The following is a 25,309-nucleotide window of genomic DNA, read 5'->3' on the forward strand; positions in this document are numbered from 1 at the left end:
CCTGTATCCTCTCTCCTCTGTATATATGACTGGTCCTGTATCCTCTCTCCTCTGTATACATGACTGGTCCTGTATCCTCTCTCCTCTCTATATATGACTGGTCCTGTATCCTCTCTCCTCTCTATATATGACTGGTCCTGTATCCTCTCTCCTCTCTATATATGACTGGTCCTGTATCCTCTCTATATATGACTGGTCCTGTATCCTCTCTATATATGACTGGTCCTGTATCCTCTCTCCTCTCTATATATGACTGGTCCTGTATCCTCTCTCCTCTCTATATATGACTGGTCCTGTATCCTCTCTCCTCTCTATATATGACTGGTCCTGTATCCTCTCCCCCCTGTATATATGACTGGTCCTGTATCCTCTCCCCCCTGTATATATGACTGGTCCTGTATCCTCTTTCCTCTGTATATATGACTGGTCCTGTATCCTCTCCCCCCTGTATATATGACTGGTCCTGTATCCTCTCTCCTCTCTATACATGACTGGTCCTGTATCCTCTCTCCTCTCTATACATGACTGGTCCTGTATCCTCTCTCCTCTCTATACATGACTGGTCCTGTATCCTCTCTCCTCTCTATACATGACTGGTCCTGTATCCTCTCTCCTCTCTATACATGACTGGTCCTGTATCCTCTCTCCTCTCTATACATGACTGGTCCTGTATCCTCTCTCCTCTCTATACATGACTGGTCCTGTATCCTCTCTCCTCTCTATACATGACTGGTCCTGTATCCTCTCTCCTCTCTATACATGACTGGTCCTGTATCCTCTCTCCTCTCTATACATGACAGGTCCTGTATCCTCTCTATACATGACTGGTCCTGTATCCTCTCTATACATGACTGGTCCTGTATCCTCTCTATACATCACTGGTCCTGTATCCTCTCTATACATCACTGGTCCTGTATCCTCTCTATACATCACTGGTCCTGTATCCTCTCTATACATCACTGGTCCTGTATCCTCTCTATACATCACTGGTCCTGTATCCTCTCTATACATCACTGGTCCTGTATCCACTCTATACATCACTGGTCCTGTATCCTCTCTATACATCACTGGTCCTGTATCCTCTCTATACATCACTGGTCCTGTATCCTCTCTATACATCACTGGTCCTGTATCCTCTCTATACATCACTGGTCCTGTATCCTCTCTATACATCATTGGTCCTGTATCCTCTCTATACATCACTGGTCCTGTATCCTCTCTATACATCACTGGTCCTGTATCCTCTCCCCCCTGTATATATGACTGGTCCTGTATCCTCTCCCCCACTGTATATATGACTGGTCCTGTATCCTCTCTCCTCTCTATATATGACTGGTCCTGTATCCTCTCTATATATGGCTGGTCCTGTATCCTCTCTCCTCTGTATATATGACTGATCCTGTATCCTCTCTCCTCTGTATATATGACTGGTCCTGTATCCTCTCCCCCCTGTATATATGACTGGTCCTGTATGCTCTCTCCTCTGTATATATGACTGGTCCCGTATCTTCTCTCCTTTCTATATATGACTGGTCCCGTATCCTCTCTCCTCTGTATATATGACTGATCCTGTATCCTCTCCCCCCTGTATATATGACTGGTCCCGTATCCGCTCTCCTCTCTATATATGACTGGTCCCGTATCCTCTCTCCTCTGTATATATGACTGGTCCCGTATCCTCTCTCCTTTGTATATATGACTGGTCCCGTATCCTCTCTCCTCTGTATATATGACTGGTCCCGTATCCTCTCTCCTCTGTATACATGACTGGTCCCGTATCCTCTCTCCTCTGTATATATGACTGGTCCCGTATCCTCTCTCCTCTGTATATATGACTGGTCCCGTATCCTCTCTCCTCTGTATATATGACTGGTCCCGTATCCTCTCCCCCCTGTATATATGACTGGTCCTGTATCCTCTCTCCCCTGTATATATGACTGGTCCTGTATCCTCTCTCCCACTGTATATATGGCTGGTCCTGTATCCTCTCCCCCACTGTATATATGACTGGTCCTGTATCCTCTCTCCTCTGTATATATGACTGGTCCTGTATCCTCTCTCCTCTGTATATATGACTGGTCCTGTATCCTCTCTCCTCTGTATATATGGCTGGTCCTGTATCCTCTCTCCTCTGTATATATGGCTGGTCCTGTATCCTCTCTCCCACTGTATATATGACTGGTCCTGTATCCTCTCTCCCACTGTATATATGGCTGGTCCTGTATCCTCTCCCCCACTGTATATATGACTGGTCCTGTATCCTCTCTCCTCTGTATATATGACTGGTCCTGTATCCTCTCTCCCACTGTATATATGGCTGGTCCTGTATCCTCTCCCCCACTGTATATATGACTGGTCCTGTATCCTCTCTCCTCTGTATATATGACTGGTCCTGTATCCTCTCTCCTCTGTATATATGACTGGTCCTGTATCCTCTCTCCTCTGTATATATGACTGGTCCTGTATCCTCTCTCCTCTGTATATATGACTGGTCCCGTATCCTCTCTCCTCTGTATATATGACTGGTCCCGTATCCTCTCTCCTCTGTATATATGACTGGTCCTGTATCCTCTCTCCTCTGTATATATGGCTGGTCCTGTATCCTCTCTCCCACTGTATATATGACTGGTCCTGTATCCTCTCCCCCCTGTATATATGACTGGTCCTGTATCCTCTCTCCTCTGTATATATGACTGGTCCTGTATCCTCTCTCCTCTGTATATATGGCTGGTCCTGTATCCTCTCTCCCACTGTATATATGACTGGTCCTGTATCCTCTCCCCCCTGTATATATGACTGGTCCTGTATCCTCTCCCCCCTGTATATATGACTGGTCCTGTATCCTCTTTCCTCTGTATATATGACTGGTCCCGTATCCTCTCTCCTCTGTATATATGACTGGTCCTGTATCCTCTCTCCTCTGTATATATGGCTGGTCCTGTATCCTCTCTCCCACTGTATATATGACTGGTCCTGTATCCTCTCCCCCCTGTATATATGACTGGTCCTGTATCCTCTCTCCTCTGTATATATGACTGGTCCTGTATCCTCTCTCCTCTGTATATATGACTGGTCCTGTATCCTCTCCCCCCTGTATATATGACTGGTCCTGTATCCTCTCTCCTCTGTATATATGACTGGTCCCGTATCCTCTCTCCTCTCTATATATGACTGGTCCTGTATCCTCTCTCCTCTGTATATATGACTGGTCCTGTATCCTCTCTCCTCTGTATATATGACTGGTCCTGTATCCTCTCCCCCCTGTATATATGACTGGTCCTGTATCCTCTTTCCTCTGTATATATGACTGGTCCTGTATCCTCTCTCCTCTGTATATATGGCTGGTCCTGTGTGCTCTCTCCCGTCTCTATGGGTGCTCAGGTCCCCCTGGCAATGCCTCTCACCCCCGCCGGTGGCGCTGTTCTCGTCCCCCAGGCCAGGCGGTGGTTGGCTGCCATCTCCTCCATACAGCGGCGTCTTCTCTCCTCGGTGCAGGTTGCGGCTCCCCGGGATATCAGGCGGGGTGGTAACCCAGTGCTGTGACAGGTCCCCGGAAGAGCTGAATGACCTTGCCGGGAAGCCGTGCTGGTAAGGCGGTGGCGGCCCTTCCTCTGCCCGTCCCCAGGCAGATCCCCGGTAGCCTAGGCCATCAAAGCCATCGGGCCGACGGGGCTGCATGCTGCCGTCAATGTTATTCAGCCCGGGTCACCCGACAGCGTGACGTCACGGCGCAAATGTTTAGCTGCTGGGTCACATCAATCCCGCCACTGCCTGCTAGGAAGAAGGGCCTGTCAAGGCTCAAGTCACATGACAGCAAGGCATGTCGGGATACGAAGTCCCAATATGTGGCCAATAGCATAGCGAGGGGTGGGCGGTCCTGCTAGGCTCTGACAGGTCGTTCTGTTTACCACAAAGGTAGGCGTGTGTAGTGAAAGTCAGCGTGTAATAGGCTGGACAGGAGGAAGGTGGGATCATGTTGGGAAGGGAGTTTCTGCGCGTCCTTATCAACCACGTGTGTGCGGAGAGCAGTGTGGAGTCAGTGCAGCTCATCCAGCAGCAGGAACAGCGGAGGATCTGTATATCGGACAGTGCTGTGTGAGAGGTAAGGGGTGTATAGGAAGGGAGGATTCCTCCACCAGAGGCAAATCCCAGGACACTGGAAGTGGACGCAGTATTCTACAATAGAGATGTATAGAGAGGGATCAGGACCCCCTTCTTGTTACTGTTGACCAGCACTATTTTGCACCCTAAGTAAGATCAGCTACTTGCGCCCTCCCACCCCCCAAAAAAAAATTAAGAAAAAAAAAATAAATCAACAAAACATGAAATTGCTAAACTTCTTTTCATTTGCAAAAATAAGTGCCATAGGACGCCACCAGCACCAATGTTAAAGACAAAATCAGTGTCAGGGATGGATTGTATCTGTGGCTGGCAGTGGCAGGGTGACAATTGCAGTGAGTGATTGATCCATTCTGTGACCAATCCCAGGCTGGAATTCCCCAGGCAATGGGGGGAGGTAAAACACTGTGATAGCAGGCAGCCCAGCCCACACACAGAGAGAACACCTGAACTGGGCGATCCCACAGTGACAGATCTGATACAACACACCACCATCAAACCTGACACAGATCAGCAGGCACTAGAAGAACAGACTTTGGGATTGTGAAGATGTCATCACTCACTGACACATTGCACATGTGATGGATGGCCGGCCAGGTCAGACACAGACATGAGACATCAGTCAGACATTACCTTCCTCCGCAGGCGCAGCTCCATCTCTGCTGATGATTGGGAAGAGAAGGGCTGGAACTCCACAGTGATCAGCAGCCATCAGCCGGATTGTAGTAAGGGACTGAGTCTGAGAGGAACACTGGAAGGAGTGGCAGCTCAGCTACTATACTGGCCCCAGACACCGGGCATCTTCCTCTGTCCTTTCTTCCTCCCCTCTGCCGCCCTTCCCCTCAGCTGGAGGATCGTTCATGATGTGGCGGCGTTCCACACAGAGAGAGTCCCTAGGTGGCAGTGTGCCCTAAGCAGCTGCCTAATTTGCCTAGTGGAAGCACCAGCCCTGCTGGTGACCCTCTAGTGATACATTCTGGAATTCTGATTTTCCCACTGCCTGGCCACACTAATAATTACTAATATTGGCCGTATTTACTAATTGTGCAATCATATGAGATAAGTACCCCCCAAGATCTTTTTCTTCTGTAGTTCTGGCCAACATTGTACCCCCAAAATGGTACTCTTATCATGGATTCTTTTTCCCCAGGTGTATTAGCCCGAAGGTTTTACCCCCCTTCATGACCAGGCCATTTTTTGCTATGTAGTACTGTGTTTCCTTAACTGGTAATTGCGCGGTCAATGCTGTACCCAAACACAATTTATATCATTTTTCCACACAAATAGAGCTTTCTTTTGTTTTTTTTTGTTTTTGTATTTTTTATTATATAAACAAAAAAAATAACATTTTTTACTTTCTGTTATAAAACAGATCCAATAAAAGAAAATTTTAAATATCACATTTCTACATAAATTTAGGCAAAGATTTATTCTGCCACATGTCTTTGGTAAAAAGAAAAAACATCAGAATAAGTGTGTATTGATCAGTTGGTGTGGAAGTTATTGCCTCTACAAACTATGGTATTGTGATGTACCTGGTGGAGATCGGGCTGGGGAGGGGGCTTCTCTTACACCTCTTGTCCAATACCCCTGGCAGTGATGACAGGGAGTGTGGGGACACAGAGTGGCACGAGGGCCGATGTTGCAGCGAGGTACAGGAACAAAAGAGACAGAATCAGGATACAAGCCCGGATCAATACACAGCTGGACAGCGAGGTACAGGAACATCAGGCAGAGACAGAGTCAGGATACAAGCTGGGATCTTTAAACAGCCAGGTAGCGAGGTACAGGAACAACAGGCAGAGACAGAGTCAGGATACAAGCCAGGATCAGTACACAGCCGGGTAGCGAGGTACAGGAACATCAGGCAGAGACAGAGTCAGGATATAAGCCGGGATCAGTACACAGCCAGGTAGCGAGGTTCAGGAACATCAGGCAGAGTCAGGATACAAGCCGGGATCAGTACACAGCCAGGCAGCGAAGTACAGGAACATCAGGCAGAGACAGAGTCAGGATATAAGCCGGGGTCAGTACACAGCGAGGTACAGAAACATCAGGCAGAGACAGAGTAAGGATATAAGCCGGGGTCAGTACACAGCCAGGTAGCGAGGTTCAGGAACAAAAGGCAGAGACAGAGTCAGGATACAAGCCTGGATCAATACACAGCTGGACAGCGAGGTACAGGAACATCAGGCAAAGACAGAGTCAGGATACAAGCCAGGATCAGTACACAGCCAGGCAGCAAGGTACAGAAACATCAGGCAAAGATGGAGTCGGTATAAGCCGGTATCAGTACACTGCCAGGTAGCGAGGTACAGGAACATGAGGCAGAGACAGAGTTAGGATACAAGCTGGGATCAGTACACAGCAAGGTAGCGAGGTACAGGAACATCAGGCAGAGACAGAGTCAGGATACAAGCCAGGATCAGTACATAGCCGGGTAGCGAGGTTCAGGAACATCAGGCAGAGACAGAGTCAGGATACAAGCCGGGATCAGTAAACAGCCAGGTAGCGAGGTACAGGAACATCAGGCATAGACAGAGTCAGGATACAAGCCAGGATCAGTACATAGCCGGGTAGCGAGGTTCAGGAACATCAGGCAGAGACAGAGTCAGGATACAAGCCGGGATCAGTAAACAGCCAGGTAGCGAGGTACAGGAACATCAGGCATAGACAGAGTCAGGATACCAGCCGGGATCAGTACACAGCCAGGCAGCAAGGTACAGGAACATCAGGCAGAGACAGAGTCAGGATATAAGCTGGGGTCAGTACACAGCCAGGTAGCGAGGTTCAGGAACATCAGGCAGAGACAGAGTCAGGATACAAGCCGGGATCAGTAAGCAGCCAGGTAGCGAGGTACAGGAACATCAGGCAGAGACAGAGTCAGGATACCAGCTGGGTCAGTACACAGCCAGGCAGCGAGGTACAGGAACAACAGGCAGAGACAGAGTCGGGTTACAAGCCGGGGTCAGTACACAGCCAGGTAAAGAGGTACAGGAACATCAGGCAGAGACAGAGTCAGGATATAAGCCGGGATCAGTACACAGCCAGGCAGCGTGGTTCAGGAACATCTGGCAGAGACAGAGTCAGGATACAAGCCGGGATCAGTACACAGCCGGGTAGCGAAGTACAGGAACATCAGGCAGAGACACAGTCAGGATACAAGACTGGGATCAGTACACAGCCAGGCAGTGAGGTACAGGAACATCAGGCATAGACAGAGTCAGGATACAAGCCAGGATCAGTACACACCCGGGTAGCGAAGTACAGGAACATCAGGCAGAGACAGAGTTGGGATACAAGACCGGGATCAGTACATAGCCGGGCAGTGAGGTACAGGAACATCAGGCAGAGACAGAGTCAGGATACAAGCCAAGATCAGTACACACCCGGGTAGCAAAGTTTAGGAACATCAGGCAGAGACAGAGTCAGGATACAAGCCGGGATCAGTACACAGCCAGGCAGCGAGGTACAGGAACATCAGGCAGAGACAGAGTCAGGATACAAGACCGGGATCAGTACATAGCCGGGCAGCGAGGTACAGGAACATCAGGCAGAGGCAGAGTCAGGATACAATCCAGGATCAGTACATAGCCGGTAGCGAGGTACAGGAACATCAGGCATAGACAGAGTCAGGATACAAGCCAGGATCAGTACACAGCCGGGTAGCGAAGTACAGGAACATCAGGCAGAGACACAGTCAGGATACAAGACTGGGATCAGTACACAGCCAGGCAGTGAGGTACAGGAACATCAGGCATAGACAGAGTCAGGATACAAGCCGGGATCAGTACACAGCCAGGCAGCGAGGTACAGGAACATCAGGCAGAGACAGAGTCAGGATACAAGACCGGGATCAGTACATAGCCGGGCAGCGAGGTACAGGAACATCAGGCAGAGGCAGAGTCAGGATACAATCCAGGATCAGTACATAGCCGGTAGCGAGGTACAGGAACATCAGGCATAGACAGAGTCAGGATACAAGCCAGGATCAGTACACAGCCGAGTAGCGAGGTACAGGAACATCAGGCATAGGCAGATTTAGGATACAAGTCGAGTTCAGTACACAGCCAAGCAGGGAGGTACAGGAACATGAGGCAGAGACAGAGTCAGGATACAAGCCGGGATCAGTACATAGCCAGGCAGGGAGGAAGGAACACAACACAGGAGCAGAGTCAGAACACATGCCAAGGTCACAGTAGGCAGGCAGAAATCCAAGAACAGGTCAGGGGCAAGCCAAGTCGTACATAGGTAAACAGGTATAGTAGGTCAAGGCTCAAGTAAAGCAGGAACTAGCTGAAGACCACTCATCAATCCACCCATGTCAGAGTGCAGCTTAAATAGACCATTTGGCGCCAGTGACCATACGTGTGTACATGCATGTATGTTTTCTGCACATGTGAGTGCGAAAATGCCTGTTTTGTGTTGAGCTTTTGCTCAGAATTATAAGCATGCACATAAGTATGAGCATGTGCCAACCTTCTTGTTCCAACATGTAGTAAGGTTCTCTTACAGATATATATATATTTGAATGTGCCAAAAAAAGTGTAGTGAGCACAAAGAATTAAATGAACAAGCAGCTAGCACAAAGTGGCAAAACCTCTTATTCCACTGAATAAACACATGTACAAAGGTGCAGCGCTAATATATGAACTAAAATGATGTGGGAACTGACTGGCACTGACATCACCAGTGACACTAATACAGTGATCAGTGCTAATACTATACACTGGTACTGTGTTAATGACACTGGCTGGAAAGGGGTTTACATCTCGGGGTAATCAAGGGGTTAAATGTGTGCCTAACAAGTGTTAGTGTGTGTATTTTGTGCTGCTTTTTACTAAAAATCTCTTTGTTCCTCCTCCCAGCTTTGCAGGGAGAAGGAACAAAGAAATTGTTCCCTCTATACAGAGCTCTGTGTTGATTGTCAGCACAGGGCTCTGGGCTATAATTGGACACAGCCAATTAGCAGGTCCCAGCCATGAATCATTGGCCAAGACCTGCTGACAAATTCCCACCCAGAAGAGGCCAGCGATGTACAGGTACGTCACTTTGCATGTACGAGCCATACGTCTGCAGTACATTGCAGGTGGGCAATCCTGAAGGGGTTATTTTACATTTAGAAATATGTGCCCCAGTATCCTCATACATACAGTTTTAAATCAGCCATTCATGGATCAAAGTTCATTCAAATCAGCAGGGATCGGGCAGATTTCAATCCGTGTATGAGCAGTCTAGTTGTACAGAAGTTGATCTACAGGTTGACTTTTGTATAACCATCCTGTCAAGCTTTTCCTGAATGATCAGAACCACAGGCTTTATCTGGCAACTCTGATCAGTTATGATGGCAGGTAAGTCTCCCTACTGTCAAAACACAGTGGCCAAGCAGGAGTGATTCACCCATCGACCTCAAATGTGTGGATGGGGGGAATCGGGTCTTTTTTGTTGTTGTTCAACCCACTGGCCATATTTATTACATATTGTTGGCCAGCCTTACACTCAGGTCTCTAAGATCTCCTCCTGTCTGTTCCCCCCCTTCACCATCTGCTGTTTTGTAGGCCCCTTGCACACAGCTGTAGGCCCCATTCACACTTGAACTTTATATATCGCAAGGCTCCAAGCTCTAAAACCCTCAACAGCCAAAATGCCATGCTTTTAGGGCTCTTTCACACAGGAGTTGAATTCTAAAGCAGCTTTAAAGCATATTGACCACTTGCTAACCGTACTATAGTCGAATGACAGCTACAGTGCGGTTGTCCAGTTCTGGAGGGCGTCATATGACGTCCTCCCAGAACGTGCCCTCCTGCGCGCCCCCAGCGATCTCTGTGATCGATGTATCCTACAGATCACGTGATGAGATAAAAGGCCAATCACAGCAGCCTTTTACCATGTGATAGGCGGTGTCCAATGACACAGCAGATCACAGAGTCAATACAGTTGCCAGTTATCGGCAGCACTTTCCTGACGCTGTCACAGCATGAGGAAAGTACTGCCGATAACCATCAACTGTCACAGAGCAGATCGGCACTGATCATCAGTGCCCTGCAGTGCCACCCACCAGTGCCCAGCAGTGCCACCCACCAGTGCCCAGCAGTGCCCCCATCAGTGCTGCCCAGAAGTTGTGCCCGTCAATGGCGTCAGTCAGCGCCGCCCGTCAGTGTCACCCGTCAGTGTTGCCCATCAGTGCTGCCTATCAGTGCCGCTTATCAGTGACCATCATTGCTGCATAACAGTGCAGCATCATCAGTGCCTCCTCATCAATGCCCACCATTGCCACCTCATCAGTGCCACCTTATCAGTGCCCATCAGTTCTGCCTATTCGTGCCACCTCATCAGCATCCATCTGTGCAGCCTATCTGTGCCCATCAGTGTTGCCTACCTGTTCCACCTCATCAGTGCCCATCAGTGCTGCCTATCAGTGCCCATCAGTGCTGCCTATCAGTGCAGCCTCCTCACCGCACATCAGTGAAGGAACAAAATTACCTGTTTGCAAAATTTTATGATAGAAACAAAGAAAACCTTTTTTTGCTAATTTTTTGCTCTTTTTTTGTTTATAGTGCAAAAAATAAAACACCCAGTGGCGATTAAATAACAACAAAAGAAATCTCTATTTTTGTGAAAAAAATTATAAAAAATTCATATGGGTACAGCGTTGCATGACTGAGCAATTGTCATTCAAAGTGCAACAGCACTGAAAGTTGAAAATTGGCCTGTGCACAAAGGGGGTAAAAGTGCCTGGTAGGCTAGTGGTGCAGTTGTAGTGTTAGTGAGTGTTTTGGATGTGCTGCACAGGCATTCACGTTGCATCAAGCAACACTCCTCAAGTGCCCTGTGAGATGATTTTTTTTTTTATTTTGTACAAAGCTAAAATGGGAAATGATGACTTTCGACTGTTTGCAACCATACTTTAAACGCACTGTAAACACTGATAGAAATGAATGGAGGTTTTTGTAAAGCGTCACCTGCCGCTGTCATTATTTTTCCAGCAGCTTCTGGGTCCTGGCTTTTTGACCTCTTAATTGGCCAGTCATGGAATGATGCAATTCTGCACATGCACATGAGAGTCCATCATTCCAGCACAGACAGAGTGTGCTGAGAATGCACATTGAGTTGCATTCAGTGTGCATTTAATAGAAGACTGAGCGGGCGGGGAAGTATTTATTATTGCAGAGGAGACATAGCATATATGTTCTATTATAAAGAGCTGCCTGCTCACAGTTTTTTATTAGTCAACTTTAATTTCACTTGAAGAGTGATCTGCAGTGAATGTCTTTTCAGATGGAATTTGACAGGAGGTGGGGAAATGATATGCTGTGTCCTCACTGCCTGTTTTAACCACTAAAAACCCACACCATAACACCACATTGGGAATTTGCAGTGTGGCCTTATTCTGTGCGATGGGGATAATATTTGCTGTGTTCATGGCATGTGTACATCTCCATTTGCTGCCTTTGCAGTTTAACCTCTGTAGCAGTCTGATTATGTCTATATTTCTGTGCTCAAAGTGGTACATTTTTTTGCATGGAAATATTTATTTTTTTTATTGTAGGCCTGTAATTTTTAGCAATAACTCACTAAAATCTGTGCAAACAAGAGTCTAGTAAACATCCCGGGGATGATAACACTTGAAACACGAAATCATAAATTATAATTTAATAAAGAATCATAAAAAATAATAATATAATAATAATAAATTTAATTCAATATTATAATCAAACCAAAAACACTGAAATTTGAAATATAGCGCCAAGTTTGCACATCACTGAGCAAAGTCGCAAAATCGTTTTCAGTGTCTGATGACGAATTTCCCCACGAATCATCACTCAATTCTGCAAGTGGTTCTAATTTACTATCGCTGTTCTCTAGCTGGTCTAAAACCACTTTTGACCTAAAGGGACACTTTTTGGACACCATGGACATTTCTCAGTTTCCAGGCAGAAAGAACAGTAAAAATGCAGGCAGGGCACAGGACAAAGCAGTAGGGACAAAATGTATGTGAAATGGTTTGATACAGTAATGTTTTACTATGTGATTTTAGTGTATTTAGTGAATATCACTTTTTGTCATTTTCAAATTTCCCGCCGTTCCGTCCCCCGTACGTCCCAACGTCGCAGGGGATGGAACCCAGAAGACAGATGCTGGCATCCGCCGGAGGACATTGCCAGGGACACTGCAGGAGGAACATCGCGGGAGCGCAGGACAAGGTAAGAGAAGAACAGATCCCGGAGCAGAGCCTCATGGTAAGCCTGAGTGTAGCTCGGGGTTACCGCTTGTGGTACCGAAACTTTACCCCAAGCTACACTCGGGAATACCGCCAGGGAGGCTACAGGGCAACAGTTGAAGTTGCCCTAAGTTATTACTGCCCCTCCAACTGCAATTGTACACAAAGCCAAACAGAGCATGTAGAGACATAAATGTACAAAAAAGTGGCAACCACCCCAACCTATAACTAGCCTTTGCAGTAAAATGTACATAGAAGGGTGATGCACATCACAAGCAAACAAAGATTTCCCACCACACTTAGCAGCTAGCCTCCAAAACAACCAAATTGATCTGTCTAACGATTTATGTTAAAAGCAGAGGGTTTAGTTTGCACACATTTTCAAGTATATGCATAAGCCACAATGCCTACAGTACATCAAGGCTTCTCTGTGTACTGCGGTCCTAACTCTATAATGTCCAGAATCTCCAAAGTTGGAGCATATATAGCATTGGATAGATGAAGGGCAGATTTGCCTGGAGGGAGCCCACTCCTCCTTCAAGGTACAGGGATGCACGTGACACCCAGTAAAAGCACAATGGTAGCTGATGGCATCCACTGTGTCTTCTCACTCAATTCAACCAACTGTACAAAAATGTGGCAACCACCCCAACCTGAAACCAGCCTTTGCAGTAACATGCACATGGAAGGGCAATGCACATAACAAACAAATGATTTCCCAGCACACTTACCAACCAGCCTGCAAAACAACCAAATTATTAGAATAACATAAAAATAGTGCAGCGCTATGAGTAGTGATAGTAAAACAGATATGAGTCCACTTAAAGTCTTGGTCATAAGAACGTGTCCAGTGACAAGTAAGGATTCAAAGTTGGTGATCCGTGTGGAAATGGCTGAAAAACGCACTCACCAGAAAAAAGACACATAAACGCAGTGTGCATCTAGAGCTCATGGATCCTCAATCCAGAAGGGAATAAAGCTGGTCCAGTTACAGGAAAAATGGATCCCTCCTCTGTGGATGCAGCAACAGATCCTCCTCTTCCCAGTTAGGTGTAGGATTCCAAGATCAGGGTTCTGCAAGCAAAAAGCTCCTCAAGGGAGTTTAGGGAAGGACACCCATAGTGTAGTAGATTATAAAAAAGCAGCTTTATTAAAGAAAGAGTAGCATCCAATTCAAAGTAGGCAGGTATCATCAAGATGTGTCAGCAAGACAAACTAACCCTGACACTCTGAATGATGGCCGCTGGGCCTCCACGTGGCTCCGGCGGCGTAGCGTCTCGACGTCCAGGCTCATGTGCTAAGGATATGCTAAATCATATCCTTAGCACATGACAAGCATGTCACATCTTCAGTTGCCCGATGGCATCAGGGAGAGAATGGCATCTGGAACCATTGCTATGCAAAACAATTCAGGGCTCCACACCATTCTTAAGCCTGGCTAAGGGATGGCAGTGGAACCCTTTATATAATAAATCACTACTGGCCAGGGGCGGACTGACAACTCATGGGAATCATGGGGCCCCTGTGTCCTCGCCCACACTCAAACCACACCCAAGAGAGCCTATGAAAGGTACCAAGGGCATCTCATGGGGCCCCCTACTGACCTCAGGTCGGTCAGTCCGATCCTCAGTCGATCGGTCAGTCCGCCCCTGCTACTGGCAATCCTGGTATTTGCAGAAAGAGGTAAAGTAGAACTATAGGCAACATTTTTCTTCATATTGGATGGCGTAAGGGAGGGTATAACTAGGGATGCACCAATACCGTTTTTTTATCGGCCAGTACTGATTACCGATACTTTGCAATGCGATTTGTGTTAATGGACGCAAATTGTACCTCAAAGAATAGCATGCGATTTGAACAGGAATGCGATTCCTATCCAATTTGCATGCAGTTTCCCCACTGCTCCTGTGTGAACCCAGCCTTGTCATAGCTCGAATTCACACAGGAGAAGGGCAGGGAGGTTTCCCGCAGCAGAGAGTGGGTGAATGGGGATGTATACTATGGAGGCAGATGCTGCATATTCTATTCTCAGTTGTAGGAGAGGAGAGAAAGCGGCAGGGATTTGAAATCCCCTCCGCTTTCTTTCCTCTCATTACAGGGATGACAGTTTGGGCTAGAGGACTTTTGATTGGTCAGCAGCACCGTCACATGGACAGTGCTGACCAATCAGATGCCACCTAGCCTGAACTGTCATCCCTTCAAGGAGAGGAGAGAAAGCCGCTTCATAGGTCTGGGGATTTCAAATCCCTGTGACTTTCTCTCTTCTCCTTGCAGTGATGATATTATGGGCTAGACAGCATCTGATTACTCAGCACCGTCCATGTGACAGTGCTGACCAATCAACAGCCCTCCAGCCTGAATTGTCATCCCTGCAAGGAGAAGAAAAAGTGGCAGGGATTTCAAATGCTTTCTCTCCTCTCCCACCACTGAGACTTAGCATGGGATTCCTGCAGGGAGGTTCCCCGCACCGCTCCTGTGTGAACTCGTGCTATGACAAGCTTGGGTTCACATAGGAGCAGTGGGGAAAACGCAAGCGATTTGGGCAGGAATTGCATTCTTGTTCAAGTTGCAAGCTAATATTTGCAGTGCAATTTGCATTCATTAACCAAATTGCATCATAAAGTATTGGTTAAGATATCGGGAGTGTTTTCACAAGTACGAGTACTCATGAAAATACTTGGTGTAGGTATTGGTGCATCCCTAGTTATAACCCCTGTCAGTTTTGTTTCGCCATCTGCATCCTTTTGGCAATATTTACTTTCACTTCCTTTCCCATAGCCAAAACAGGAAGTGAGGGGAAATCCCTGAAAATTAAGTTAATCCCTCGTGCCCCCCCCCCCAGCTCACCAGATCTAGTGTCTCCATTGAGTGAGTTGCCCTCTATTACTTTTCTGGAGACAGCTCAAAATTTGGGATTTTTCTTTACGTTCACTTTCAATGATAATGGTAAACAGGACAAATAGAGAGAGTGAATCTTCCTAACGGGAACACAAACAGCAATAGAAACTGACAGGGGTTCTAATCTATCTCCACTCCATCCAAAACTGAAAAAAAAGTTTTTCCATTAGTTGTACTTTAAAAATGCTACATTTAATGCACTCATTAGATGCAGATAACACAAAGGGGTTGATTTACTAAAAGCAAATAGACTGTGCACTTTGCAAAGTGCAGTTGCTCCAGAGCTTAGTAAATGAACAGAAGCTCTGTTGACTGTGTTTTTTTTCAATTTTCCTTGCTTGTGATTGGATATTCCTTGCAAAGTGAATATTTACCTCATTTTACAAAGCTCTGGAACAACTGCACAACTGCACTTTGCAAGGTGCACAGTCTATTTTGCTTTAGTAAATTATAACCAAAAGTACCTAATAAAAGTATAACCCTATGTTGTTATTATTAAAATTGACACATACAGTATATGTAAATCATTCATAAAAATACATTCTTAGGCTCCATGCACTGTAGGCTTAAAATAAACACCAGAAAAAAAACGTTCATATAAAGCGTTTTTGTACAATGTTTAGGTCAGTTTAGGAGTGTTTAGCATTTTTATTTTGGTATAAAACTCCAATAAAAAAATGCAAACCAGAAAGGTTTTTTTTCCCTGCCTCTAAACGCTTAAAAGTTTAAAGCTTAAAATATGCCTCTAAACGTTCAAATGTGCGTGGTCACATAGGATAACAATTTTTTTGAGATTTTTAAGCCTGTGTGCATGGAGCTTTAAAACAGGTGGAATTTATATGCTATTCTCACAAAATGCCTCTGGGGGGAGATATATTACAACAGAAATTATTTTCTTTCTTTCCATGGCAGAAGAAAAACTATGTAACTATTGTGTATACTGTAAAAAAGGAAACAATGAATTACTCAGGAATAAAAAGATAACATAGCTGACATATTGAAACAAAAATGTAAACCTTAAAGAATATAAATCGGCTACAAGGCCTCTTGCACACAGATTGTCTGTTTTAGGCCCCATGCACACGGACACTTCTGAACGATGGAAACTGACTGCTGGAAAACATAGGTTAAAAAACATCTGTTTAGCCACGTTTGCATACCGTGTTTACATGTGTTTACATTTAGAGGCGTTTTTTAAAGATAAGCACAGGAGAACCTCCCAAATGCCCAGAATGCACTGAAAAGTGATACATTATTAACTATTGCAGACTGTTTCAGAGAAATACAGAGAGTAGAAGCAGAAACAGCAGTATGTGTTGAAATTAGTTTAGGTGTGAGTTGCTCATTAACATTTCTTTTGTTTCCAAGGGTGGGAAAGGTGTCTGGTGGAGTGAGTCATTAAGGTCACCTGGCAGGGGGTCTGCATGAGGAATTTGAGGTGTGAATGGTGATTAACATATCTTTGGTTTCCAAGGGTGGGAAAGGTGTCTGTTGGAGAGAGTCATTAAGGTCACCTGGCAGGGGTGACATGAGGAATTTGAGGTGTGAATGGTCATTAACATATCTTTTGTTTCCAAGGGTGGGAGAGATCTGAGGTGTGAATTGGTCATTACAATGTGTGACAAGCTTGGTAGGAACATCCTGTGTTCAGTGTTTTGTCCATCTGAGCACCTTTAAAACGCTTTGCATGCATTTTTTATGATAAAAAAAGGCTCTGGACAGCATCTGGAACTGGAAGAGTTAAAAAAAATTCAGACGCAAATTCTTATAAACGTGATTTGCCGCTCTTAGCCACATCTAGCCAAGTTTACAAGCATTTATAAGCGTGTTGCGTTTGAAACGTTGATAAAATAGACTGCTGAATGCAAGTTTTCTGCGTTCAAAAAAATGACTGTAAACTCAAATGCCTGTAAACGATGATGTGTACATGGACACATAGGAAAACATTAGAGTGAGTTCAGGGGCTGCTGAAAAAAATGCTGAACAGCTCATAAACGTGAGTTTATCAGCTGCATTGTACATGAGCCCTAAGCCCATCTGAAAACCAGAACAACTGGCAGGAAAAAGTTGTTCAAAAAAATCGCTGCAAAAGCCACCTGCTACTGATGCATTTAAAGGTGTCTAGTGTTTCAGTGTTAAAGCATTCTAATGGCCACTGAAATGCATTAGCAGTCAAATGCTAATGTGTCTGGCATTTATGTGCATTTAGACGCATTTAAGTGTGTTCAGCGTTTTTTCTGCTCTTTAGATCCTCTTTGAATGTGCCTTTGGTGGCTTACATAGAGGTGCTTTTACAGGCCAAAAAGGTAATAAGTTCTGTGTGTATGAGGCCCAATAGTATGTCAATTAAGTGATAGTAAAAATAATTGTATGAGCTGGTGCAGTGAGAGTGGCTGGTTTCACACTGATCTGTGTGAAGAAAAAAAAAGTGGAAGAAAAATGTGTGATCATGTATTCTTATGGAACTCTTCACACTGATCCATTGCGGGCCAGGTATTTTTTTTTTAAATCCTGCTTGCTCCATTTTTGGTGCGGTAAAAAAAAAAATGCACCTCCCTATTTAAATGAATGGAAAACGCAGCAAAAATGCTTTGTAAACGCACCCACGGTGCATTTATAGGGTGTTCTTGAGTCACATGTCCTGTAAAAACACACTTCAAATGCGGTAAAAATGTGGTAAAATGCTGTACAACCGCGGTAATAATGCACATGCGTTTTTGCAGAATTTTTGCTTGTGTGAAACCAGCCTAATTAATAAAATGATACATGAAAATGACTCTTGGAGGAATGTTTAAAATGAGTGTACCATTTGTATAAAACACATGAGTAAAAAAAAGCAAAGGGACTAAGCCGCATGAAGGAACCCATTTAAATTCAGTTTGGATCTACTTATCCTGTAAAAGGAGTGTTTTAGAAATGAAACTGTCAAAGGATGGTACGTATTTCCAGCTCTTTGTTTAACTCTATGGTGGTTAAAGTTTACAATGTGTAGACCTAACATGTCCCTTGGCTACTAGGGACGAGTTTCGGGTTAAGAGTGACCACACGTTTGACCTGAACGCAATCTGTTTACAATGGCAGAGTATTGTGATTGTTCACCACCATAGCAACCATTGCCAGTTAGGCACTTTAGAAACCAATCAGCTTCCAGGTTTTGTATTCAAAGCTTAACTGGACAAGCTGAAGTTAGAAGCTGATTGGTTACCATGCACCAGATACTGAGTAGATCTGTTTTTGTACATATCCCCCATTGTTCAGATAGAGATTGATATTATTATTATCTTTTCTGAGGACAACCCAAAATTTTGGATTTCCCTTTACATTCACTTTCAATGATAATGGTAAACAGGACAAATAGAGAGGCTGAATCTCCCTAATGGGAACACAGACAGCAATAGAAACTGACAGGAGGTTCTAATCCATCTCCACTCCATTCAAATCTGAAAAAAAAAGATTTGCTGTTAGTTGTACTTTAACCACTTGTCTACCGGGTACTTTTGCCCCTTCCTGCCCAGGCCAATTTTCAGATTTCAGCACTGTCGCACTTTGAATGACAATTGCGCGGTCATGCAACACTGTACCAATATTGTTATTATTTTTTTGAGACAGATAGAGCTTTCTTTTGGTGGTATTTATTCACCTCTGGGTTTTTTATTTTTTGCTAAACAAACCAAAAACAACTGAAAATTTTGAAAAAAAATTTTTTTTCTTAGTTTCTAAAATGTTGTAAATGAGTAATTTTTTGCCTTCACTGATGTGCGCTAATGAGGCTGCAGTGACGGGCACTGATAGGCTGAACTGATAGGTGGCATTGATGAGGACACACTAGTAGGTGGCACTGATGGGCACTGAAAGGCAGTACTCATATATGGCATTGATAGGCAGCACTGACTGGCACTGATAGGTGGCACTGACTGGCACTGTTAGGCGGCACTGACTGGCACTGTTAGGTGGCACTGATGGGCACTGATAGGTGGCACTGACTGACCCTGATAGGCGGCGCTGACGTGCACTGATAGAGGTGGCACTGATTGGCAGCACTCATAAGCGGCACTGACTGGTACTGATAGGTGGCACTGACTGGCACTGAAAGTCAGCTCAGATGGGCACTGATATGTGGCATTGATGTGCACTGGTAGGCACTGATATGTGGCATTGATGGGCACTGATGGGCACTGACAGGTGGCATTGATGGGCACTGACAGGTGGCACTGATGGGGCTACACTGATCATCAGGGTGCTGATCATCAGTGCCCTGAAGATCAGTGTAGTTGTCCCCTCTGAGGAATGCTGACTACTGGCTCTCCTCTCCTCATGAACTGTCAGCGTGACAGCTCGTGAGCAGAGGAATGAGGGTAACCGGCATTTCCTTATTTACATGCGATCAGCTGTGATTGGACAAAGCTGATCACATGACAGAGCCAAAGTCATTGTCTCTTTTCTCTGATTGGTGATCTGCTGTGTCCCAGGGACACAGTGCACCACTGATCGCCGCACAGCGTGCCCCCGGGGGCGTGCAAACACGGTTAGAGTGCAGCATAAGCACTGGCTCTGAGGAACTGGTACAACCTCGAAACGACACTAGCTATCTAGAGGTCTACAGTCCCCCACCAGACCACCTTCAGGGGTTTGGACCAGATTGCATCCCTTGTGACATGCTTTCCATTTGATTTTATTTCTCTTATGAGTATTTTACTTTTTATAAATAAATCTCATTTTTAAAGGTAATGCACTAGGCCCGTGTGCCCTCTTTTTGTTTCCTATATGCAATTTCAAAGTGGGGTCTAATACAAGCAATTTAATACTGCGCACATAGGTACTGCATTATTTTGGGAACTTTCTTCTGTGATTGGCTGCGGCGGGGAAGCAGGCTGATCACATCACAAACTCCACCTCAGCCAATCAGAGAAAACTTTTTATTCATTCATAGAATGCAAAACGTCCTGTGAAAGACTGAGCAGCGCTCAGTCATTCACAGGAACACCGACAATTTTTCTGGTTTTTCTCAGTGATACCTTTCGATTATGCTGCCCACTACTAAATCTGTTTATATAGTATGCATTAAATCTGTGTCATATGTAATACACTTTCATTTTAATTACTTATTTAAAACCCTGCCTTCTTTCTCCTTTTGAAATTGTAGTTTTGTAAATATTTTTGCTATATTTCTGGCTGTAGTCTTTGAAATATTAAACTGCATTTTTTGTTTATAATTTGTAATCTAATTATAATTTTTATTTATAACTTCATGTATAACCTTTAGCTTTTCATTAATTAGATCGCATCAGTCAGTTGATGCTGACAGTCACTTCCAGAGCTGCCTTTATTGTCCCAGCACCTCACTGCATCCTAAGGGCTCATGTACACTGCAGCTGATAAACTGATGTTCAGGAGCTGTTCAGCGTTTTTTTCAACAGCACCTGAACTCTTCCTAATGTTTTCCTATGTGTCCATGTACACTCTGTCGTTTACAGTCATTTACAGGCAGTAGAGTTTACAGTTGTTTTTTTGAATGCACCAAACTTGTGTTCAGGAGTAGATTTTACCGGCGTTCCAAATGCTTGTATGCGTTTATGTTTAGAAGCCTTTTTTATCTGTTCCATGTGCAGATGTTGTCCAGAGCCGATTTTCATCATCAGAAATGCATGCAAAGCATTTTTCAGGTACTCAAATGGACCCAGTACACCAGCGCAGTCAGTTTTCGTGTGAAGGAAAAAATGGTAGAACGTGCTGCATTATGCTCATGATGGGATCCATAGTGAATACAACCAGAAAAGACAGGTCATCTCAACAAATACTGCTCTCTCTGCTTCTGCTCTCTCAATTTCTCTCAAAATGTCTGAAATAGTACATTTTTTTATGTTTTTCAGTGCATTCTGGGCATTTGGGAAGGTCTCCTGAGGTTATCTTTTAAAAATGCTTCTAACGCAAACTCACATAAACACGTTATGCAAATGCGGCTAAACTGACATTTTTTAACCTACGTTTTCTAGCAGTCTGTTTCCATCGTTCAGAAGAGTTTTCCATACGCCCTGTATACATGAGCCCTAAATCTACCCCCCCAAAAAAATTAAGAAATAGAATTTGCATCCAAAACACATTACACCTATACCCCAGGTTATTAACATGGAGTTTTTTGTGACGATCGCGGTGTCAGACCCCAGCCCTTCTCACCAACTCCTGACCGAAGGACTAGCCAATCTAAAACCGCACTGTCATGTGCGTAACAATACCACGCTCAGCTGCACCCTGCACAAAGATTTTCCAGCTAATGGACCACAACCTATGTGCCGCAGCCTGAGAGCGATTGTTACTGGGTCAGGTTAATTACGCAACTAACCCTTTACACTGCCACCACCACCTTTTTGTACAGAGTAGGAGGAAACTCACCAATATTAGCAATAACACTATGATGTTTGAATTGTCTGTATACCACTGTCACCACAGGCAGAGATATATAGAGGTTTTAAAACACATAGTAGCACTCTTCAGAGACAGGGATTCTTAGTTTGCATTAAAGAGCTTTAGAAACAGTTCAACGCTTTTCAGATAATAGGATTTATTACTAAAAAGGTCAAAAGGGTGCAATAAAAATATTTACAGAAAAAGATGTAGCCAATATATATATATATATATATATATATATATATATATATATATATATATATATATATATATATAAATACAGAGACCAATAACACAGGAAAGAGATAACAGAAAGAAGTTTAGAGAGGTAAAGTACTTGCCAAAAGTCCTGGGTTAGGCAGATCAAGTTTCAGAGCAAAAGGGGTGTTATCTCCCAAGTTGGTTCCGATGTTAAAAGGGAGATTTCTTCAACTTCAACTCAACGCAGCATAACAGCCTTTTTCTAGGAACTCAGCAGGGAACCAGTAGAGAACAGTACAGTAGAGAACCAGTCGCCTCATTTGGGGAGCGGTGTTGGAGGCGGGGGAATGCAGACTAGAACCAAAATCCCTCATAAGTGACTACAGGGCAATAACCTTCCCTGGGTACATGTACCATTCTATCCACTAGTAGATTAATATGCAGAATCATCTGCTGAACGTCTAGATATGAAACATGATATAGTTCACTATTTCAGCTAGAACTATATGCTTTCTGCTCTCCTGTAGCTTTCCACGAGGGGGTGTAAGATATCAGGCGACTTGTATTAAACTGAGCCATCCGAATATGTGCTCCATGTTTATGTAATTATTTCCTATTTGAAGATATAAAATTATATGGAAAAGTGGGTTTTAAAATGCAAGTCTGTTTTACAGCTAGCTGGAATGTCTTTGAAGCTCAGTGAAGGACTGGTTTATGGCTTTACGATATCTCAGATTGAGAAGCTAACAGACACTCGGGCACCAACTAGTTTGGGATTTATAACTATGAAGCTGTCCCGCTGTGCCTGATTGCCTGTGCACTTCTGAACCGTAGAGCACAGGGACCACGTGTCACTCAATAGAGGGAGGGGGGATTGGAGGAGGGAGAGAGATACAAGATGGAGGATCCTTAGCAAGATGGATGACCGCGTCCATCTCTGTGTGCACAATTGCTACACTTTTCAATTCTGCTGCAGTAAAATCCTCTCAGCCCTGACACATGCATTAGGGCAGGCGTATACCTAAAGTGCATGGAGGACCACCTCCCACTAGCATTCCAGCATGAATACCCAGTACTGAATGAAAATGAATGTTACAAGAGAATGTATTCCCCCCAAAAATGTGCACCCTTACTCCAGGTTATAAAAATTCTCAACCACCAATTTCTCTGAGAAGACACATGCAGAGGGCCTCCTGCTTGTCTTTGCTTGTCCTGTTATGGGATGTCCCAACAAATTAAAAAATAACAATGTTTCATTATAACAACTGAGAAAAGCTAAACTTAAAATAGTGTGCTAACGGAATAACATAACAGAAAAAATGTTATTGTTGGGAAGGTAAACTGGCTGGGTCTGGACTGGCCTTTTACTCTCAGCCCTATCAAAGGTCATGTTTCTGCCCTTTCTGTCTTTGTATCAGACACTGTGGGCCTCTCTCTCCTTGAAAACAAAATATGTAAAAATATGAACATTAAAAAAGAACGGCATGCAAAGAGCAACTCCAGTGTGGTGGAATAAAGCCACCAGATTAAAGTGATACTAAAAATTTGAATGTTTTGTTTTAAAAATACCAAACGTCATTCTTACCTGCTGTGTGCAATGGGTTATAGAGATATATAATACATCAATTGTGGAGAAAAAAAAAAAATATCCAAATTATATGAGTAAAATAATCGAAAATATAAAAATGTATATAATTAAAATTGATAAATAAAAATATATATACTTAAAATTAATAATTCATAAATGTCCAATATAGTTGAAGATCCAATCATAAGTTAGATCCCATCAGAGTGGGACTATTCACTGCAAATTAACTGTTCACATAATTCCGGAAATGCTCAAAATAAAATGAGTTACTTGGTGTGTTCTTCTATAAGTAGCAAACTGAATGGTTCTCCTCTTTGCTCCTACTATTCTGCTGTTAATGGATCCTGGGTAAGGTCTTCCCTCCAACAGTTGTTATATGCTTTCTACCTGTTACTCAGCATATTGCCAGAGGAAAAAGAGAAAGGAATAGTGCCTTATCCTTGCTGAGCATAAGAATTTATTGGTGCCAATTTTGCACTTACAGATTTAAAAACATCAAAACGCTTTTAGTGTGTAATGTGTCCAGCCTGAACAGTGTGTGGACACACACTTCCTGTACTCGCCGTGCATAGGAGTCCGGGTACGTGGTGATGTCAATGCCCCTCTCCAACGCGTTGCGCCACAGGGTCACGTGGCTTCGTCCGGGGGATGTGATTCTAAGTAAAACATGTTTGTTATTAAAAAAAAAAAATAAGGTTTACAATCACTTTAATTTACTCTATCCATTAAAATGCATTAATGTGCAAATGCGTGAATGGCCTAAACCCATCTAAACTTTATGTGCGCTTATGCGCTTTAATGCTTGTTCGCTCTTTTTCTCTGTCCAATGTTGCTCTTCTGTACATGCTGGTGATGTTTTTTTTTCTTTCAGCTTGTAAGCGCTCCTCTTTTAAAATGTTTGTAAACAATTCACTGTGTCCAGATCTCATTTTCCACACTATTCAATTAATGTATTTTGAGTGGGTTGCATAGTTTTATTCTGACTTGGTGGGTTTTGTAGGCATTGAAATATACCTATTTTCTGCTATACTACAGGCTTACTTTAAATAATGTGAACATACTATGCACATGTTTTGCAGTACAGTAATACCTCGGTTTACAAACACCTTGGTTAACGTAATTTTCGGTTTACGGATGAAAATCCATTGAAAATAATTAGAGATGAGCGAATCGAAGTATCCGAAGTGGAATTCGAGTCGAATATCGGAAAAATTTCGATTCGTGCCGAATCCGAAAAATAGCCTAATTCGGACGCGCGAATCGAAATTTTTCAGAAAATGGCGGCTGACATGTGCGGCGACGGAGCGGGGATGTCTGGGAAGGCGCGCAGACAAGGCGCGCTGACCCATAATGCATTCCTCAACTACATGTGATCGCATCAGCCTATCAGCAGCCAGCCAGCCAGCACTGTGTAATGGTCGAGCTATAAATAGCGGCCATTTTGGAATTCTTCATTTGCCTGCAGTTATTGAACAGAGGCAGACCGCTCTGTACTAGGGACAGGGACAGAGTTAGGGCCACAGAAACGATAATTGGGGACAGAAAAAAGTTACTTAGGGACAGAGAACCATTACTCAGGGACACAGACTTGTTAATGAGGGCCACAGAATCGTTATTTAGGGACAAAGAAACGCTAGTTAGGGCCACAGAATTCATAATCAGGGACAGACAGAATTGTTACTCAGTGCCAGAGAATTGTTACTTAGGGCCACAGAAACGTTATTAGGGCCACAGAATTGTTACTCAGGGACAGACAGAATTGTTACTGAGTGCCAGAGAATTGTTACTCAGGGACAGACAGAATTGTTACTGAGTGCCAGAGAATTGTTACTTAGGGCCACAGAAACTTTAATTAGGGCCACAGAATTTTTACTCAG

General features: G+C 44.2%; 2 protein-coding genes across 2 annotated transcripts in view; one reads left to right on the top strand and one right to left on the bottom strand.

Annotated features, from left to right (window-relative positions):
* SLC25A46 (solute carrier family 25 member 46) overlaps positions 1-3,826 on the bottom strand; it is a 63,946-nt gene extending 60,120 nt beyond the window's left edge. Inside the window, exon 1 of the mRNA XM_089684745.1 lies at positions 3,405-3,826. Within this exon, the coding sequence (XP_089540871.1) occupies positions 3,405-3,678 (274 nt within the window). The 5' untranslated portion in view covers positions 3,679-3,826. The remainder of the gene's footprint in view (positions 1-3,404) is intronic.
* TMEM232 (transmembrane protein 232) overlaps positions 3,405-25,309 on the top strand; it is a 314,394-nt gene continuing 292,489 nt past the window's right edge. Inside the window, exon 1 of the mRNA XM_089684744.1 lies at positions 3,405-4,102. The gene's annotated coding sequence lies outside the window, so the exon portion shown is untranslated. The remainder of the gene's footprint in view (positions 4,103-25,309) is intronic.

Source organism: Staurois parvus, unplaced genomic scaffold (assembly GCF_062004578.1).
Source record: "Staurois parvus isolate SC_StPar_1 unplaced genomic scaffold, SC_StPar_1.0 ptg000354l, whole genome shotgun sequence".
Taxonomy (NCBI): Eukaryota; Metazoa; Chordata; class Amphibia; order Anura; family Ranidae; genus Staurois; species Staurois parvus.